At 32.5% G+C, this 22,861-nt stretch overlaps 1 protein-coding gene across 30 annotated transcripts in view; it reads right to left on the reverse strand.

Moving 5' to 3' along the window:
• Positions 1-22,861, reverse strand: part of MYCBP2 (MYC binding protein 2) — a 256,284-nt gene that overhangs the window by 64,315 nt on the left and 169,108 nt on the right. For 6 of the 30 annotated variants that reach the window (XM_070239253.1, XM_023621320.2, XM_023621319.2 and 3 more), the window contains 7 exons: positions 22,384-22,500; positions 21,543-21,683; positions 12,796-12,870; positions 9,910-10,134; positions 8,914-9,046; positions 5,211-5,333; positions 2,338-2,517 (listed from right to left, as the gene is read on the reverse strand). In XM_070239253.1, coding sequence (XP_070095354.1) covers positions 2,338-2,517; positions 5,211-5,333; positions 8,914-9,046; positions 9,910-10,134; positions 12,796-12,870; positions 21,543-21,683; positions 22,384-22,500 — 994 coding nt within the window. 30 annotated transcript variants of the gene reach the window in all.

Genomic DNA, 22,861 nt, shown 5'->3' on the forward strand with positions numbered 1-22,861 from the left:
AAGCTTAGCAAAAAAACTATGCCTCAACAACAACAACAAAAAAACAACTGATAATAATGCTCATAGAAATGCTAGACAAAGTTAACATGTGGGGCAGTTTATGTGTGTCTATGTAGAACTTGTCTACTTAACTGAGAACTTGAGTTGTGATATTTAAGAAATCTTTTTTTTCATTTAAAACTATCCTACATTCCTAAAATTAAATTATAAAGGAAAAAATAGCCAATCCAAAAAAGATAATACTCTAGATGATAGAAATTTTAAAAATACATATTAAATGACAGATTTTGCATTATTTATCAGTAGGCAAAGGTGAATATTTAAAAACAAGGCCTTAGTAGTCAGGTAGCACTGGCCTCACACCTGGCTTTACTGTTTTACTATGTATGCACCTAGGGAAAATCCTCTCTAAGCCTCTGTTTCCTTACTTGTAAAATAGAGACTTTATCTTAAAGGAAGATGTATTAAAAATACTTAAGTACAGTATTTAGTACATGGTGGTGACTATCAGTATAAGCAAAATTAATAAATATGGGTCTTCTATACCTGTTTTATCTTAGTGTCACAAAAGCTTAAGACAAAAATGATTCTCATTTCACTAATTAGTAAAGAGAAGTTCAGTATGGATAAATCTAAAGCAAGGTGAAATGCTGGTGGGATGGATGGCAGTGAAGTTCAGAGAAGAATATCTTACTTAGGTGGTCTTAATGAGCACTCTGCCACATTTAATTTTCCTAATATGATGTAATTAACAGAATTCAAGTTTATTTCCAAAAAATTAAAACTACTTTTAGACTCTATACTTTTTTTTAGTTATCCTACAGATTAAGATTTCTGGTTTCAGGAATTTGGAAGTCAAATTTCACTGATACTCTGCTGAGAATAAGTAGTCTGTAAAACTACGTAATTCCCATTGTTGAAGTACAGGCAAGCAAAGATTCAGAAAACTGGTAATTAAGACATTTCTAGGCCACAATTTCAAATTTTCCCCAAGATGGCGGTAAAGGACATAGTGGTACCGATAACATTTAGACACAATATGCATACAATTATATTGACACAATGTCAGTCGGAAAGCTATTATCCCTTGAAAGAGACAAATCTGACTTTAGCATGGTCTTTATATTTTGTTTTGAAATATTTTATTAAATAATTTGGTAAAATAAAAGTAGTAACTACACTTTTTTTGGTGAGACTTGCAATGGCCCTTTAGGAAGAACAAGGTCCTACTCCTTTGTTCTCTTGTCTGCTGCTGCTGTGACATTATCAAGGTAATTTCTCTTTTAAAACTTTATATCTAATATGAATACTCTGCCTGACTATGATTTTTTACTTCTTGTTTTTTTTGTCCTCATTTTTAAAACTTCCTGCAACCTGGGTACACCTAAATCTAAGAAGTCTGCTGCTCCATAAAATGAGTAAACTAAGTCTTCACTTTTCTTTCATTCTTCTGTAATGCTTCTCAAGGAAGGAAAAAACTGTTTCATACACGTGACACTATTATGTTTCCTTGAAATTCTTCTTTTAAGAGACGTTCAACTGAATATTACATATGAATAGAGATGATTAGCTAGAAATTGATAATACTTGTTTCCAAACTAATTTCATTAATTAAACTTGTCTAATGTATAGTGCAAACCTAGAAACATTCATACTTTTGTACACTCTTTATCTAAGGTAGATAATAATATCATAATGAATAACATCATTTGCTAATTGTATACTACCCTGGTTCCTAATATAAACTAAACCAACTGGCATTCTCTTAAGTAATCCTAATAACAGTTATCAAAGTATTTTTGTAGAAAAATAACTTATACCTAAGTGTGAATGTACTTTATCAAAGCAAAGAAGTCATGCATTTAAATCTAAACAATGGGTGTGCAAGCTGAGACTTTCATAAACTATCTCATTCAGCATAGTGAAATAGTTTTATTCTCTTGGGGCAAAGTAACAAAAATCCAACATAAAACAATGAAAGTTATCCCTATAACTGATGCTTAGCATAGTTGTGCATATTATAAAAGATTTTAAATAAGTTTTTTAAAAAAATGCTTTATAGTATGTATTTGCTTATACTGGAATTAGAATAGAAAGCATAATAGTCATATTTTAATAACTACACTTAATTAAAAAATGTGTGATTAAAAATAAATGTCTTAGCTGCAGAAGGTCTTAGCTCAGAATAGCTTAAATGCTTCAGAAATGTGGGAAGGGATAACATCCTCATTAAATAAAAACAGTCAGGTGAGTTGATAAATAATTATTAACTGATAAACAACTCAGAACAAAGCTTCAGAAATGGCTTGATGAGGCAGGTAAGACTGACAGACTTACTCTGAAGCTGAGGCTGCTGGAAGGAAAGGGGCTGTCCGAACACAAATGGGCTGTGGACTAGGGAAGAGGGAGGTTTTGCAGCTTGATCAAAGATGGAAGGAGCTGGGAGATTGGGCCGTGACTGAATGGAATTCAATATGGCACTCAGTTGGTCACCTGCAGTAGGCAAAACAGTCAAAACTACAACTCGTTATTAATTAACATCCCAAATGGCAAAGTAAATGGTGCTTTATGACATTCAGGTAAAGTTAAACACTAAATAAAACTACGCCAATTCAGAAATGGGTGGAAGTTGGTGTTCGTTATCCTCAAAATAGGGACCAAGTGCTGCATGTTGTTTTAATTATGGACCACCCCACCAAAATCTTATATAACAGCCTACCTACAAAAACAAATCCATGTAAATTCATATACAACATCCAGCAGCAGCATGAGAGAATGCAGAGTTTACGAAGAATCTATAAGTTGATTCAACATCATAGAAGTATAAATGAAGATCTAAGTAAATGATGTCTTCTACATAGTGCCCAACAATGACTAGACCACCCTGACTCACAAGCAGTACATTTCATGTAGAAAATAAGTAAATAATATGAATAGAGTTTTATTTTTATTGTAGAATTGAAGGGAAGCAAAGTATATGTTGTTAAACTTAGTAATTTATTTACTTTATAGTTAATAAATTAATGTATATTTTTAAGTTGTTATGCCAAAGAAATTATACTTTTTTTTAAAAGCATGAATTCTTGCTTGGATGGATAATATAAACATCTATAAGATAAAAAGGAATATGAGTTACCTAATACGAATAGACCTTAAAAATGAATTCTGACATTTTTCCTTAAAATTAAATACAAGGGACTTTAACAGAAAAATATTTTTGAAAATATGAAACAATTAGAAGGATGATAGCTCCTTATTTACGAGAATAAGTATACTAAACAGTTTAAATGATGCTGAAGAAGAGAAGAGGAAAAAAAATACCTAGACTAGTTGATGCCGAAACTGGAAAACAGTACCTTTCCAGCCATATTCCCTAAACATAATAGTTTTGTAAACGAAAATTTCAAATGAAGCACTAACAAGGAATAGATTTACATGGAAAGATGTGTACACAGCTGCACGTCTTTACTTTTAAAAAATTAAAGCTGTAGATTATAGAAAGAATTTTAGAGATTATGAAGAATTTTATAAAATTGTTTTAAGGAAAAAGAACTTTTGTAGAAAACAATTTCTTGGACAGTATAAAGAGTTAAAGAAAATGGGAACTACTGTTAAATGTAAGTTAATAAATAAAGGTCAGGTATATTTAATCAGATTTAAGTTTCTTAATACTTCTTTGCTACATTTAAATATTTAAAATGCCTATTAACAAATGCATGCTATTTTTGAACAATATTACCCAAATCACTCCTTTAAAAAAATAATACTTTATTATTTCTATTTAATAACAAATGTTCTCAGCAATGTCTCTGTCTCCTAAAAGTTGATTTTTATTCCTATGATGTTTTAATAAATTATATTTTAAAGACTGATTTAAAGTGGTAGGCACCAGCACAATTTAGACATTTTAGAGACTGAAAGCATACAATTTGAATTAAACATGGCTTTAAAACAGATTACTATAGAAGCATAGTAGTGGTAAGTAAACACTGAGATTTTAATTTAAGGATTGACAACGGTAGAGAGAAAGGGACATGAAGAAAACACCACCAAGCATTCACCCTATTTAAGTATGAAGATCTAACTTAGGTTGGTTGAAGTCTGAGCTACTAGAAATGAGAAAGCAGACAGTACTCAAGCCTGTAGGATAGAACAATCCAGTACAGAAGGGAGAGCCAAAAAAGAAATCTTGTGGCTAGGCTTCCTCCATAAAAGTACTTTGTGGAAAGTAATAAAGATATTGAAGAGAAAATGGTTTTATTTTACACTGAATGTGTCCTCTACATTGATGTAATTTTGTATTTTGTTGACTATTTCATTATTTCACTTGCTCTGCAAGTCAGGTATAATGACACTGTATTTGTTTCTTGAAATCGAATCCTGTGAATTAGTTTAAATAACCTTTTAAAGTAAAATTATTTTGATGTAGGTTATCTTCTCCATCCTACCCATCATCCAGCTGTATGCTACTTGCTGACAATATGGCTGATCTTGAAGGAGTCAGGATTAGGTACACAGGAAAGAACACGAATGTCCAAATTTAATACAAATGCAATTTTGGATGAAATTCAGGTAGAAATTTTTCTAAAATAATCATTGTTTGGACTGTCCATGATGCTGGTCTCTTCCATTAACGTAGCCAAAAACAGCTGCACACATTTTATATTCACGCGGCTTAGGGTTTTTGTTTTTCTTTTTACCACTTCCCGGTTTTACTATACATTCCAAACCCAAAAATATCATTTCATGTAATTCTAAATTAACTGAGATACTTGGTTAGACACCCGAGACCACACATATTTAATTAAACTGATGTGCAATATTACTTAAATATATTATTTAAAATATTCTGATTTTAAATGGATCATTTTGGAAAGTTCTTTTTTACTCATTAACATCACTCTTAATAATAAGTTGATGATAAAAATCAGAGTTCTCTTACTACGTACAGTGACGGAATCTTTGTGGCGAATTCAAAGTGAGTGTCTTTAAAACAGGAACCAATAAGCAAGAACTCCTATAAACTTCAGCTAAAACTGGTAAAAACAATACTGTAAAAAGAACACCTTTGTAAAAATTTTGAGTATTAGTTTCTTAGGAACAAACTTTGACAAAATTTTGTGGGTGAACAGTAATAAAAATGGGTAGGAGAGAAGGTAATAAAAAATAGTAAAGTTAGGTAAGTAAAAGACTCACTTTTAAACACCTACCTTTATTATTTCCGAGTCCATAATCAAATCCTTGGGCACTACAAGTCGCCCCTTTATTAAAAGCTTGTACTGAGAAGGGGCTAGGAGGAGGAGTTTGGGCATTTTGATCCAGAAGAACTTGTTCTACAATAAAAGGCACAGCTATAACATTAGTTTCTTTTGTGATATTCCCTATTCATAGAATAGAAAGAGAAAATTGAAGAAAGATTTTATGCTAGATTTTAAAATAAGCTTCCATTTAGATTTGATGATAATTCTATTAGGTTATTGACACTGACAAAGTATATGACAAAATTTTCTTTTCCTTTATCAAATACACAGTGCAATTTAGAAATGGGATATGCTCTTATACAGCCAATTTACTTTTATTGTGGCAGGATACATCATTGAATGTATACTAATATTTCTAGACCAAGAACTCATTTATTTCTAACAAATTTATACAAGGGCATGTTACCAGACAAAAATGGATACCCTATAAACCAGAAATCAAAATATTTTGGATGCTAGTACTCAAATAGAAAAAAAAGTGTCTTCAAAATACCTAAGAGTACATGATACCAAAAGGAATTTTCGCTTGTAAAATATTTTAAGTTCTGAATGAGAAAATTATGAAAAATTTAGCTTTTAACTTATTTTTACTTATTATATAAGGATATTTTCCCTAAGTGAAAGGATAATACACCAGGTCATGTAATTAGGGTTATTAAGACATCCTGACGTCAACAAATGTATGAGAACTCTTATTTCAAAAAGGAAATGGCAAATATTTTATCCAGTTTACAAATGGCAAGAATGCAATGTATAAACTGGTAAACTAAGTTAATCTCCTATTATCAATCAAGTAGCTATAAGATTCTGTCTGAGATTATACTAAAAACACTAATACCATAATTAAATTGTCACATTAATGCCAGCTAGAAAAAAGGCAAAAGAAAATCTGTCAAATAAAAGGTACAAGGAAGAAAAAAGTATTTATTCCACTAAAAAAAAAATAATAAAAAGTTTTAAATAAATTTTTAAAAGTCAATACCCCTTTAAACAAAAAATGGAACCAGAAGAGAGTGGTGGAGTGTTTTCTTCCTACCTGTAAGTCAGAATTCTGCTGTACCAGTGGTACTGTATGGTCTACCCCTTTACCAGCACTTTTAAGACTTTTTTCAAGAAACCAATCCTAGCACTTCCCTTAGGCAATACTCTTCAGTATGAAACACTTCAGCAGTGAAATACTTCTTCTGGAAAATAATACCCATGAATAGTAATCTGAATGGAGAAGACAGCATCACTGTCACCTTCCAGACTCAGGACGATCTAGCACCAAGTGCGAAGTCTGTTTTTACCATAGCAGTAACTTTGCCTACTAGCTTTATCTACACATACCAAAGACCTATAGAGAAGTTTTACAAAGGGGAAAGCTTTTGCTTTACTTACACTACTTTATATAAATAAATTATAAAAGTGTCAAATTTTCTTATTTCCATATTAAATACATTTACATACTAATTCCAGTGAGCAGACTATTTGGATACATCAACTACTCTTAGTGATTTTAAGGTACTAACTTCTTATTGCTTCTTTCCTTATCATCCCAGCTTTCATGTTAAAATATGAAGACTCATATTATGACCAAATATATATATATTTATCAAAAGAGTAAAGGATTAACTCTTTTGTAATAAGTTATTACAGAGAGAAACTCTAGAACCTCTTTTAGGGTTGAATATGCATCTTAGAACAATCAATATCCTAGTTTAGTTTAAGAGGTATTCTACGAAGACTCTTCTACCTTCTAAGTATATGGGAATTCAATTTCCCATGTTAAAACTTGCTCCTTAGTATGGAAGGCATTTTACATTTTCACAATAATAGCTAACCTTACCATCTGCTAACTATATGGGATTTTTCGTTTAGCTTTCATATTGAATTTATAAAGTATCCTCATTTTGTAAATGAGAAAAATGAGGCACAGAGATGTTAGGTAATTTAGCCAAGGTCACACAACTGACCAGTTGTAGAGCTGGCATTTGTACCCTGGCAGTCCAGCTCCAGAGTCCATTCTTACACATTATGCTGTACTGCCAGTAAAAATCATTATTAAGCGAGAAAGGTCCTTTGATGGTCACCTAAACCATTCTCTTCATTTTTAACTATGTCTTATATAAAGCTGATCTCAGCTTAGGTATTCTCATTTATATCTGAATATTCTTATACAATAAAAATGTTTAAGAATTTATGAATATATAAATATACTGTAATATGTAGTAAGTATATTATAAATGGGAGATTATTTTGTAAAATGTCTGATTTATACCAAATAAAACCATTTTGTTTCTCCAAACAGAAGGAAGAATAGTTCTACCATCTCAGAACATTATTTTATAACATAATCTTTGACTAAGAAAAGTTTGTTGGTAAAGACAAGGGAGGGAGCAGGTTCTCAAACTGTTCAACAGATTATTGATGCAGTATGATAAGCTGTAATGAGCACAGCATTTGATATACGAATGAAGAGTCTGGCTCAAGTCTTACATTTGCCATGCATCCAGCTGTAGAACCACAGGCAGGTCACTTTAAGTTTTATGAACTTTAGTTTCCTTACCTGTAAAATGAAGAGTATATAACCTATCTCAAAGTCTTGTTGTAAGGAAAAAGGGAGAATGTTTAATGTATAACGTTAACACATCTAAATGTACTCTGTCATTCACGCAAAATGTCAAAGCTTTTTTGAATCTATCTATACTCATGGCCATTATTACCTCTTGGATTATGACTATTATAAGTTTATTCTCTTTTGGATAAAGAAGGATGTTTTTTTATTTATCTGATCTTATCCTACAAAATTTTCGGATTTGGTAGAAAAGTCTATGCTTGACTTGTCTATTTATTTTGATGTCCTAACTAATATTTTTGTGATTCAACTTGTATATACAAAACTTAGTGAGCAGTCAGTGTGTGCCAAAACTGTTTTAGAATTAGCAATACAAAGATAAAAACCCTGTGCCTGTCGATAAGGAACTCACAATCTGGGTATGAAGAAATAAAAATTAACTTCAATATAATATCAGTTTTGTTTTAGTGGTGAATACAGTTCTTTAGGAACACGGAGGGAATTCTTGACTCTGTCAAGATCAGTCAAAGCTTCACCCAAGTGATGACAGGGTCATCAAGTTTTTGAAGAACAAGTTTTTGACAACAGGAGAATGAAGATGGGGGACAAAAAGGACAATCTTTTATTAAATGAGATCATTGTTGAAAAAGGTGAAATCAAGTTTAAAATTGAAACTCTAGCAACAAAATAGGAGTCCCTAAAAAGATGCTATGCATTTATTCAATCAATGCTCCTTTCCTGAAACAGAAATCAACTGGATGAAATTGCCTGAAAGAAGTACTACCATTGGTGGTTTGAAAACTTAACTTCCATTTATTGGCAGAAATGGTAAAATGTTCAGTCCTGGACTGGCACAGAAGAATGGATTCATATGTTTCATATTTTCTTCTAATTCTCTTTTTTCAGTGCATTTAGTATCCATGTATTTTATGAACGAATTTTAGAAAATGCAAGATTTTTTAACCCTGAGTCTTGCTGTTACTTAAAAAATAAACACACAAAAAGCTCTTTACAACACCAAAAGAATACAATACACTGTAAACTTCTGCATTTCAAAGGTTAATGGGAATAAATCACAAAGTTAAGCCAACTTGCCATCTTCATGTCGGAGGTACTGGTTTCCGCCTCTGTCTCTAGCTAAGGACCATGCCTCTCCTTCATCACTCTCACAGAACTCTACCATGCTGTTCTTATCCAGCTGCACCCACGTACCTTCAGAATTGGTTACCTAGTACATAACAAAAAGCATGATTGATTGGCTTGATTCTTTCGGGGTACTTAGGCTGAAAACCAGCAAAAAGTTTAAGTGTTTGAACAGTATAATCATTCCAATAAATTTCTACCATGAAATTAGTTTCTGAAATTAAGACCACAGACTGAGGTAAGACAGAAATCAATAAAAGAGTTCTGTAAAATACTGCTTATTTATGACTTCAGTTAAAATAACAGTTTTTAAGGTACAAAAATAATCCCTAAATAATTTTAAATGTTACTCAAAAACACATGGCTCTTTTTTTTTTTGGTACCTAAAATGTCCTAACACAGCATTTTCTATTATTTAGGTTGGTAGCCCCTACAATGCAACTTGAAAATGACCCTGACACTGAGAAATAGCATGACACACTACATCTTCAAGCTCATCAGCTGAGGCAAATGCCACAGTTGACTGGAGTAATTTTATTTGCTCAGGACTTCAGTGAGACACACGAATGGGAACAAACAAATGAAACCCTTTATATATCACACCTCCATACCGATTCATAGCAAATATTTTAAAGTGCTGTTAATCCATGACGGTATAGTACATTTGTAATAATGAAAAGATATATGCAAATACCGAACATTTATATATACAATACACATCATTTTGTTAATATAAATATTGTTTTCACAAGGACAATTATTAGAATAAAGTTATTAGAAAAGAAGCACAGAAAAATTACGTTAGGATTTTCAATACAAGTGAAGATAAAGAACATTAACATTTAAAAACCTGGGATGGAAATGGCAACCTTTGGAAGAAAGTGATGCTTTGGTTGTATTATATTAAAAATGAACATCTAGAAGTCATGAAGCTACAAGAATCCATACCTCTCCCACTGCTTTGACTTTGTTTCCCAGAACTAACATTCCAATTGGGATACCTCTAAGGTTAGGGCAGCTTCTGATGTTGTGACCGGAAGGTCCTGTCTTCACTACCTTGTACATGCCTGGCCCTCCTCGCAAGAACGGCATATCTTGTTCTTGCATTGTTGCTTCCTGTGGGCAGCAGGAGTTTATGTCTTTGAAAAAGTCATCAGTATTAGTTTTAGGTTCCTGAAAATTTGAATAGGAAAAAAAAATAAACAAAATACAATCTATTATCACTTTCAACATCCTCCTATTAATAGCTTTCACAGCAATCTACAATGTTGCCAATTAAGAAAGAGAATACATATCCAAAGGTAACTGAAGTATTAGTCAATACCACCATTAAAGACTCTTTCAGTTTTTCAATGCTGAATAATATTTAAAATAAAGTTGAAGAAAGAAAATATAGCAGGAGAGCAGCTGAACCTCTGGCCATTGCCCACCAAAATATGAGAAAGACAGTAGGACTTGATTTTACTTTTATCTTTTAATGAAACATTTAACAATACGAGAAACAGAAATAATTTTCTATGTGAACCACAACTGAATAATTTTGAATTATTACGTCCATTCTGTAGGTTGGTATGGGTTAAAAAGTCTAAACTTCACTTCCTTCTATTTTTGTCTATAATAATTATTTATACATAGAGAAAATAGGTGTGAAGACTTTGGACACTTATCTACAAACAGAGATAACGATGAAAAATGTGCATAAAATATAGCTACATCTTAATATTTACTAGTTATGAATGAAATAAGAATGCTTGTAAGATTTTAACTCACACTTTCTTAATGTAGTACAAATAAAAATATCTTGCTGGATTTGCTAGGTCATTACTAATCAGTGATATATTAATGCTCTTAACAAAAAACGATTATATTTTTAGTAGAGAGGAGAGATTAACATTGAAGATACGTTTTTACATAAATACAGCGCATTTGGATATAAAAGAGTCACTTCTAAATTAAAGAACACGCTCTAAATTTTCTGTTGAATCTGAATGCTGTGATGAAATTGCTTCCTACGTGGATGCAATAAAGAGAAATGATGGCCTTCCCATATTTGCTCTTCCTTCCAACTAAATGTAAATGAAAGTTCCGCGCTGGGGGTTCTTCCACTGTCATTACTATTCCTTTAAAACAGATTTAAACGCAACTTTTAAATACAGTAATAAAGACCCTACAAATTGCTTTATGTTCAAATGCATTAAAAGATGACCATAATGGCACACTTATTCAAATATTAGGTTAAAATTAAATTAATATTTAGTAATATTTAGTAATGTTATAAATAGAATAAAAATGAAAAAACATTAACATATTATGCAAGATAAAATATTACTGAATAGCTCTATCCCTATAAGTAGTCTCATACTAAGAGGTATGTATACATGTCCATTACATAGCAGGAAATAAAAAATAAAATTCTGACGCTAAAAAAATGTGGATTCAAGAATTCTGTGTGACTGTAACTTTAATTCAACATACGGTTGGTCACGGAAAATTTTAAACACACTATTAACCTTTACACAATATTTTGTAAATTTCATTGGGGTAATGAATGATCATCAATTTTTACTTATACAAATATGCACTATGGACAATATTTATTTACATTTACTATAATTATAATACCATATTTATCCAACATTCTTTAGTTATATATCAGCAAGTCAATGGAAATGAGAATTTTAAATACTTGAACAATTTAAACTAGATTTACAATCTAAAATAAACTTAAAAGTATGCATTTTATATACCTATGCATATATATTTGTAAAACTTATATATGCGCAAATTACATAAATACAAAGAGAGCACTCAAAATAAAAATGGAGAGTAAGGTCTAAACCTTAAATTGTGCTACTACACTCACAAGGTTCTCAGTAAACATTTAAAAATGTCTAGTTGTGAATGATTAATTTTAGTAAACACATTATGTCATTTCATAGTTGGAAGAGGCAAGTTAGTCCTATTTACAACTGATTTTTTTTTAAATTACATGGTATGACGTTAAAAACAAGCAAATAATAGATTTAGCAAAAAATCAATTTCAATGATCTTTAATGATATAGCTAGAGCATTTAATTAAGTTATAACAGTATTTCCAAATTGGATCATTCAGGGTAATACTGAGAGGTAAATCGTGGCACAAGCTAAGAATAAATGCAAGTTATTCACCAAAAGGTAATATATGAGAAACTTTATTGATTTAATTGAATAAAGAAACTATATAAATAAATGTAAAAGAGTCTACCCATTTTTTTAATACTGAACAGTATATACTGTTTTAATACCGTTCAGTATTAAAAAAAACCTGACAGATATAAAATGACAGAACTGCCCGTCATTTTCAAACAATCCTAAAATACATGTTTTATTCAACACAGAAATGTAAGACGTGGGCACCAGCAGATGAGATTGATGAAACTGCAAAGTTTTTTTTCCCTGCATTCCCACTCCAATCTCAGATGAACATTAAAAAGGGCATTGTGAAAGGCTAGGAAAAAGGAGAAGAGCCATAGGGTCAGGACTCTCCCACCTAAATAAGCAAGTTCTCAAAATGCTAGACTTCGATGCAGTGGTTGGAGAAGCTAGTCATAAAATCAAATATAGCAAATTTGAAGTCATGTACAAGTTAAACTTAATAACAGATTCTTCGGCAGAAGTAGAAGGAAAAAGATTACAAGAGAAACTCAATTACAGCACTTTGTATAGATTCTTTTTGGTAAAAAAAAAATTTTATTAATCTTAAGCAAAAGCTTCAAAGATATAATGTAAAATTTGTTACACATGCTGAAATGAAATACCTGAATAATGTATGACTGTTCCTTACAGGTAACTCACCTGGGGGAAAAAAGCTTTGGAAGTCCATGAAAATACGTCCAAATCCCTGACTCCTTGGCTAGCATTAAAGATATTCTGAGCGACAAAGTTTAAGAAAGAAAAATATCAACAAAGAAAGGGAACAGGATATCATCTGCAGAAGATGCGTTCACAGTAACAACATTGTTCTGTACTCTAGCAGCAGCACTGGAATAGTATTTTACTAAAGGGAAACTGAAGCCACCTGAGTAAACCACACACCAAAGATATTCTGATAAATTTTGTCAAAAGCTCTTCATGGATATAGTGTGTCATGCCATTTGCTAAAATTAAGAGCCAGACATGGATTTAAAGCTTACATCAGTCAATGCAAGAAGGAAACCTTAAAACTCCTTTAAATGACGATGTATCTGTTCCAATCGATACAAGCCAGATTTGTTTTATGACAGAAAACTGTCTGCTGTTTTTTAAAGAAAATGTGAACAATATAGATTGTACAGATAGTGCAATTATCACAAATAATAATGGCATGTAGTATATGTGAACTATTTATTACTTTTTAAAGTAGAAAAAGAAAAAAATCAATAAGTAAAAAAAAAGTCTAAGTCATTTCTCAATTTTCTTCTTTTTTATAAACGGGAAAAAATCATTTGGAAATATAACTGAAAGGTGTTAGCAAATTTGTTAAGAAAAGCATACAAAAAAATTCAATCTGAATCTTTTATCAAAAGACAGGCCTAGTTTTCTCCATCTCAAAGTTGGGGAAATGCACAGAGCATTCAGGATCACTACATTAAAGTCTAAAAATATTTTGTTAAAGAACCATCAATTTACAGCAGCATGGTCCGAGAAAAATCAACATTTTCACAAAATGTCTTAATGAAAATTTAAATGATACACATTTTGCACAGATATATCATGCCATTGAATATATTTATCTGATTTGAAGTTAAAATCTTTCCAGTGAGTAGCAATTACACAATTTTACTAAATAATGTATAGTTATCTTGAACAATAAAAGGACATTAAAAATGTTAATAAAAGTTGTCACCATCCAAGACCTCAACACAAAGAAACAACACAATTCCCAACCATTTATAAGGCATTTTAGACAATGAGAATTTATCTAATATTCTCTAGTTCCGTATTTTCCTCACATATGTTATGGACAGATGGAGACACACCCATATACATACATATATGCCAATTTAGAAATATAAGATAAAAAGCCAGTACAAATGAGTTTCTAATAATATACCTACAAAAAAATGTAAAACAAAAGAAAATCCAAAGCCCAATCCCCGCTCCATGTCTAAAAATGGACAGTGGATAGGGTCTTTTCTCTTTAGGTGAAGTAGAAACATGGTGCAAAGCATTCTGAAATGCTGTTTTTTTGGGAAAAAGACGTCCTTATTGGTTCATCCACATACATAAGAACTTGAGTATTTTCTGAATGGTTTTACTCCTTCAGAGAGAATAGTGGTGCAGACCTTTTGATGTAAAAGAATATCAAGATTTTTTTTCAGCATTTTCTATTTTTTAGCGTAAATTTTTCTAGTATTAAAAGCAATGCGAAACACCTTGTGAAAAGCAATGCAGATGAAATTAGTGATAAAGAAGCAATGTGGTGACTGACAATATTTAAAGCTTGCACCTCTCTTTTATTTCAGCGTGCAAACAGGTGTTTCCTGAGTCTGAGTACATGAGTTAACATGTATAAGGATACTTTAAGGTGATGCAATGGCTAACCATGGTAATGAATTGCCACTAAAATCAATTTTGTAGATGTTAATTATATGTGGATTCCAATTTCACACTTTTTTGCTTTGTTCTGCATTTGTAGAAAATTCTTAGTCTGCACTTGGTCTACTTTAAGATTATTTTCAAAACATGGTGCCCTAATAGAATTGCACTGATAATTATCAAGTACCAAAAATGCCTCAAATAGAAAGCTAGAGCTTAAAAATAAAATATACTTGCACAGTTCTCTTTTGAAAATTTAGGAAAGATTAGTCTAAAGATACGAACGTATATGAAAATATTAATTTCCCCAAAGTCTCAATTTCTCACTCTTAAAATATATAAATTGGCTTTCACACTGTATAATTTCATTGCGTAATATGAGCACCACTATATGTGTATGTGTAAGTGTATGTATATATATAATACACAAATATGCACACACATATCTACAATAATCTGAGTCATTTTATTCTCAAAGATTATTTAAAGGCAAAAAAGTTCTGTCAAGAAAATTAAAGCATACTAAAAACCTAATTAAATTAATGAGCATCAAATTGCAACTCTAAACTGATAATCTTTCAAGGTATAGAAGAAACCAAATAAGTGAATAATTTTCATGGTGAAAATACATGATCAAATATGCCAAATGCTCATGCAAAAAAATAATGATGATAATTCTTTCATTGTGCTGAAAAGCACAGAATTAAGAATGGCCATTTTCAAAAGGAAAAAGATAAACTATCTGAGGAAAATTAAACATAGCATATATACAAACAATTACAGTGTTATTTTAATTGCTTCAATCTCATTCTGTTTAGGAAACTTAAACACAAAGCTAAACCATGAGATGAAGCTTTTGATAACCATCTAAGGACAGCACATTTATACCAGTGGTGTATTAAGTAAATACTTAGTATTCACTAAGATTAAAAAACAAGTTACGCATACACATACACAAACATCTATTAATAAAACAAAACCAAAAAATTGGGGGTATGTTAAAGCTGTGATTAGCAGGCATCATTAGGTAGCCCCCCAAAATGAAATTGGACATAAAATGCAAGAAACAATTGCTAATTTTACCAATTACCCCAGGTAATGCTATAAGACAGACTACCAAATAATGTTTTTTCTTCATCTCTCCTCCAAATCCTTGGGGCTTCAAAATTTGGAAAAATCCACCTACTTTCTACATGTGAACACCAATCAGCCTAAGTAGGCAGAAAAATAGTTTGTATACATGCGTGGAGATGTTTGGAGACCCAAATCACTTCTGCAAGAATTCAGATAACACAGGCAATACAAAGATATCTTAAAACACTTGCAATGAGGTATTTTCCACTTTCCTTGATATAAACTTTCTCTACCATTCAACATCCTTCACAATGCTGGAATTGGGCATATAAGTTTCATATCACTAATATCTCCTATCCTAGAAGTAAACTTGCTTTCCAAAAAATTTAAGCTCTATTCTAGGCAATCAAATGCATAATTGATTCTCTCTCTTTTTTTACCTATATGTTCCCCGATATACAAAACATTCTTTTTGCTCACATTTTATAGTTTCCAAATCTTTAGAATTTTAATTTAAAATCAACATTCCCCAAGTATGCCTTCTCAGACTGACCCATGTCACCTTCAACATGTATCATGGTATTCATCCTCACTCAACCATTAAGGTTATGAGTATTCACACTTATTTAATTTGGGAGTTCTGGCCAAAGTAATGATCTTTATAGCTATATTTACTTTATCCTTTTATAACTATATTCATCCTTATCTCTCCACCAGATTAAGGTAGACTAAACATAAAAGCATGGGTTTGGAATCACATCAACTGGGGTTCTAGAACCAGCTCTACTAATTTCTATTTGTGATGTTGGGAGAGTAGCTATCTTTTGTCATTGGAAAAATAAGAACAATAAAATATTTAACATCACAGGGTCACACTAAGAATTAAATGAAAGAATTAAAGTAAGGAGCATATATGTGTCGGGAATTATTTTAAGCAGCATGATCATACCAAACGCCAAGAACTAAATTCAACGAATGTTGAAAGCTTACTATGAGCAAAATGTAACATTTAACACTTTGGAAGAAACAACTATGAGTAAGAAGACATCCTTAATGAGCCCTTACCTTTAAGGAGCTTAACAACAGAAATAAGAGGTGTATAAATATAAATGAGCTGAAGGCAAGATAACCTAAACCTTACAGGTAGGTGGAGAAAGAAGTAAGTCTTTCCTACTTTTACAAAGAGCTACCTGAAAAGAGAGAGGGAAACAATTTCCCCAGTACTTATATGTTTTCTATCCCCAATCCTTTGCTTCACCCATATTGACTATTTATCAGTTCCTAAACACAGCATACCTCCATAACTTTGGACATTTGATTCTGTGTCTAGAAATTTCTTCACTCTTTCCTGGCAAGTTTTCTTCAACATCATCTCAAATGTCACCTCCTAAGTGAAGCCACTCTATAATTTATCACAAAGCAACTTAATTATTCGAGTATGATATGTCTATCACATTATATGGTGAGTATCCCAAGAGCAAGAACTGCACTCCATCTTAGTGATTTTGTATCTCTCCCCTCTGCCTCTCCACCCAACAACGACTTCTGAGCTTAGTATCTGATACATAATATGGACTCAATAAATATCTGCTGAATGAACAGTTAATGAATTAATAAATACAGCATTATTAGGAGGTACAGAGGAAAAAAGGTCAATAGAAATTTTTGAGCCTAGTCAACCAGGAAAATATTAGAAAAGTTAGAAAAAAATGGAAGCAAAAGCATTCTAGACAAATAAAACATAACATTTTACTATGATGTAAAATTGAACAGTGTGTTCTAAAAAGGGCAAGGTGTTCTAATAGACCATGAGCTCCTCACAAAAAGGATCTGCTTTCTTCATATTTATTGCTATTCTTCTCATTGATTTAAAAATATTTTAAAAAATACATAGTCATAATATGAAAGCCTTGCTATTTAATCTCTAAACAAGAGCATTATTAAAGTGCTAAAACAGAGTTAAAGTCACATTTGAACTAAGCTGGAATGCCATTATTTCTTAGCAAAGTAATGATGTTTAAATAGAACTATTGTTAGGCAGGCCAAAATTTAGCTAAAGTACATATCTACAAAGAAAGCAAGAGTTCTGTTACATGAGTAGATAAACAAGACAGTGCAACAAGTGTCACTTTAAAGCTTATTCCTAATATGATTATTTAGGGTAATCTTTTTAAAAAATAGTTCATCAAATATTTAGTCAGTGTTCAAATTTCCAATCCCCACCTCCACCCTCCACAACAGTTTGAGTCAGGATTCAAACAATGTGTACGCATTGATGCGAATGCAAAATTGTTCTAACTAGAAAAGGTTGAAGAGGTAGAGGTAAAGATTGCTGAAGGCAACTTCTTGGTACTTTTGCCTCTTTGTAAGTTAATGGCATTGATCCTTGATTATTTCTAACTTTATATCAAATCTCCCAGGTTTCACTTTCTTTATTGCATAGTGTTTTGCAATGATCAGCCATAATTATAGCTGATTTATTCACAAACAGACTGAAGTAAAAAGGGAGAAAAGGTGGAAAGTGTTTTTCCAGGAGTAAATGTAGTAAGAGACAAAAAGAAAAAAGTAGCAAGATGCATTTATTCAGCTGTATTAGTTCCCTGAGGGGATGAGATGGGATCGTTATTCCCTCCATGCACTATCATGTTTTGCCCTGCAGAGTAAGGTACTCATTAAAAACTACTGACTGTATACGGGGCCTACACCAGTCCCTACAGACAAACCTTGGAAAACTAGCTTATTTATTCTTGCCTAGGCCAGATTCTGACTCTGTGTGGGTCCTCATCTAACACCTGCACTGAAGCAACTCTACACCAGATCTGTTTGGAACCCTAGGCGAGTTAATTTTGCCACACTGTATCCTCTCTGTAATCTTTGGTCACCACATAAAATATAAACCCTTATGTCATCTACCTGTTCTCTTATTTTTATACTAAAGCTGCTCTATGCTTCTCCCTGACCCAACATCAAACTACTTCCATTCATCCCATGACTTTGTATTGTTTCTAATAGGACCCTTCCTCCAATGCAAACAAACTGGTTTTCATCTTTAACCTTGTGGGTCACAGTGCTGTCATCATCTGTGTGTCTTTGTGTTGATGTGGATGATCATCCAACTGCCTAGTCTTTTAGTTCTTACACGTAGGCAGTTCCAGTGACTTTCACTTCTACTGTACTTCAGCCACCCTCTCACGGCCACATTAATGGGTCATCTCATTCAACAAAAGGCTCTAACTATGAAATCAGACTCAAATATTCTACCTGATCACATGCACTGCCTATATCCTTTCAGCTCTTTAACTACAGCACACTCATTATATTGTTCTAGGATTTTATTAAGTCCTCCAAGTCTCTTGGACGCTCCATTTGTCCTTTCAGGTGTCTAACTTAGGCCGGACTCCACAGTGGGCGAAGGAGGAAGGGCATCCAAAATGGATCCATCCAGTAGTCTTATAGGGTCCTTAGTGGCCCAATAATCCAAAAACAAGTAGTTTTTAATCAGATCCCTCTTGTATTTCTCTCAAACATTATTCCAAATCTTTACTGCTTTTCTAAACCCTCTAACTTAAGTTGTTTGTTTCAGTCTCAACTGATGACTTTCCTCTCTTCTCTTTTATGGAAATCATGGTCTCCTTCAACCTTTTCCCTTCCTCCTTCCATCCCTAAAAACTTAGCTACTGCCATGCATATCCCCTCCTCCTTCACAGAAACAACTCCCCAAATGTGCTCTTAATTCTATTTTCACCTCCTTTTTCAGTCTTCAGATTTCTCATCTACATCTTTAATTTTTCCTCTTTCTATAGGCATCTTTAATTTGTAAGGATCTCAAGTCACTGCCATCTTTAAAATAAAAGAACCAGAAAAACCTGTCTTCTTAATGATACCACTGAGTTATTTACATTACAATAGCAATTTCTTCAACATAAAGAAAGCCTAGAAAATACCAAAAGCCACTTCATTTTACTTTCTATCTCCAATATTCTGCATCTAGATTTTTCAAACAAATCAGTGACAACCTTCTCATTCACATTCTAGTGAAAACTCATCAACAAGTATTTGTATGGCTCACTCCATTCAGCATTCTCTCTTACCTTTGTTACTGCCCTTCTCTCTGACCTCAACAGGATTGTCTACTATAAATTGTGTCTTGGATGGGGTTTCAAAGCATCAAATAACAAACACCAATGTTCCAAAATGAAACCATGGAATTCAGAACTTCAAAACAGCACTTCTTGCCTTTTCCTTTCTAGCTTTGTTTATTCTCTTGTTTTATCTGAGTGAATACTTTCCTTTTCCAAAAGCGTCTCCTCAAATGAGCAAAGGAATTAGGAAGAAAATTTTGGAGTGGAGGAGGTAGTAATGATAATCTAATCTAATATAATGCTTTATTAGAGACTTAAAATACACGAAAGTCTAAATTTGTCAAAATTTTTTAAAAAACTAAAAATAAAAAAATGGCTTTTATAGTTATCTAATTAAAGCCAATTTTTTAGCCACAGATCATAAAGAATTATTCTTTCTCTTCCAGACTAGTCCCTCTTTCCTTTTCATTTTTAACCACAGATACAAATCTGAGGAAAATTTAAGAAGATTTGATTTAAAATTTTATATCTTGGGGCTGGCCCCGTGGCCGAGCGGTTAAGTTTGCGCGCTCCGCTGCAGGCGGCCCAGTGTTTCGTTGGTTCGAATCCTGGGCGCGGACATGACACTGCTCATCAAACCACGCTGAGGCAGCGTCCCACATGCCACAACTAGAAGGACACACAACAAAGAATATACAACTATGTACCGGGGGGCTTTGGGGAGAAAAAGGAAAAAATAAAATCTTTGAAAAAAAAAAATTTTATATCTTAATTATAGATTTACCATTGTTTAGCTTAACTGCAGTAAAGCAGTAAGCCAACACTCTCCCAACTTTATCACGCATCTGTTAGTAAAAAACATATACAGGTATATCTCTCCCCACTGTACTATTTTAAACATATCCAAAAGAATATAAAAAAGAATGAGATCAATAAATATAAATAGAAGTTCCATTATTTTCTTTCCCAAATAATCATCATCTTATAACTGCCCCTTTGGAGAACCTTACTGACCTATGAAGGAGAAAAACGAATAATATATCGAATGGTTTGATATAATTAACTTTGTACACTGATTTTTAAGAGGGTCAACTGTTTAAGACACTAGGGTTTTCTTAAAATAAAATTCTCCTCAGTGCTACTTATTAGCAGTGTCATACAGAGTACATACAGTTGACAGTGATGAAAAGGAAGAAAAATCATACTCTTCTCTTTAAATTACAAAAAAAGCTGTGGGTTACTATCATAGTTGGTGATATGGCAATCTTGTGAACACTGGCTCTAAGAATTCTACTGCATTTGTCAAAGAGGCTCAACGAATTCTCTCAGACGCTAGAATTTAGCTTCAACTAGAACACTACAGCACCACAAGTCTAAAAACCCATGTTTCATTTTAACTCAAAAGAATTATAAGGCAACAGAGAGAAAAGATTCAAATTTAGACAAAACACAGAGAACTAATTACAAAATGCTAACATAAAAAACAAGCACGTTACACATGTTTTTGCACGTATAATAACATGGAATTCACAGATTTTAGTTTGGAATTCATTCTACACAGTAATGTGAAGAAGAAAGGAAAGAAAATATGCAACTACTCTCATTTCCTACACATTTGAAAGGAATTCATTAAGCCTAGTTTTAATTTACTACTTCTCGCCTGTGATGAATCAAATTAAGTATTAAGGTCCTGAGAGCCTTGCCAAACTCCACCTTCATTACACAGAAGCTCTTAAGAATTTAAGCATTTATAAAATAAAAGTTATTTAGTTGTGGTTTACCTCAGAACTGAAAAGCCTTAATTAAAGAAAGCCCTGTAATGAGGACACAGCACACCTATAAAGCTTTTTAAAACCACCTTTTACTTACGTCAACAGGCACCAGAAGACTCTTGCCGAGATGTTGATTAAAAGAGAGGCACCAGGCTTCAGTGTAACCATTCATGTTAGGAACATACTTCTTTATCGTCTCATCATTCAGTCTCAGCCACACACCATCATCGTTGTGGATCTACGGGAAATAAGCAACAAAAACGAGCCATGCCTTTCTGTAACTCCTCTGAGGGTAGAAAGGGCTGAAAGGCTACAAAGCAGGCAAATAACGTGGAATGTGGAGACTACACATCTAGTTTTTGCAGAAGGTAAGTATGAGAGAAACTTAAAGAAAAAAGCAGCAGGGAATGCCACGCAATACAATAATTTACATGGTAACACTGTAGAAACAATGTCACTTAGGAGTTAAAGCACAAAGAAGTCACACTTTAAGATAAACAGTTTAAATATGAAATCAGAAGCTTCCCAAAGACATAAGTCTTCCTTCCTCTCAATTCAGATTTTAATAATCAGAAGTTACTTGGTTGTACTACTAGAAAAATGTACTGTCCAAAGTTAAAGCAATACAATAAACACATTTAAAAACAAATGTTTAAAAATTCAAGAAAAACTGTACCCATTTTCAGGGAGTAATTGTAACAAAGCACTGACTACTATGTTAATTGAGTTCCTTTCATGTTAAAAATATAACTTCAGTTACTTGTTTACTGACAAAGAAAATAAATGAAAGTTTGAAACTCAATGAACATATTCTGCAAAACAAATTTCCGAACTGCTTAAAACATATTCTAACAGAAGATCTGTAACGTTATTTTTGTGCAAACAACACAAAAACTTTCTGCCCAAAATTTATTACCCAGTGTTTCTTTACAAATTACCTCATCAATAAAAGTGATGGTGCCATTGACTTTCACTACGCCTATCTGCTCACTCTGAAGGGAAGGGTGGCTACGGACACGGAGCCCCGCACTGTCCTTGGCTACAAATTTTCGAACCTGAGAAGCAAAGATAGACAGTGAGACAGGGAAATCATGGAACAGAAGTCTTACAAGTAGTAAGAGGTAAAACTAAACAGATTTGAAAGTATAACTCTGAAAAGATTTCCAAAATTACTTGTAGCTCATTACCCTTTGCAAATAATAGTGGTTTATTTATAACAACAACAGTAGAACTTTTATAAAGTATTAAAATGTGTATTACTGAAAAAAATAAGATTATTAATATACATTTATAATTTCCTTCCTAAATTTTGAAGCCATATGATAAAATGGAGAAAAGAACCATTTATTTCCTTTCAGAAAGGTATGATATCCTACTACCAAGGTCTCCTTTTTACTAAGCAGTTTACTAAAATTT

This window comes from Equus caballus, chromosome 17 (genome assembly GCF_041296265.1).
Source record: "Equus caballus isolate H_3958 breed thoroughbred chromosome 17, TB-T2T, whole genome shotgun sequence".
NCBI classification, from domain to species: Eukaryota; Metazoa; Chordata; class Mammalia; order Perissodactyla; family Equidae; genus Equus; species Equus caballus.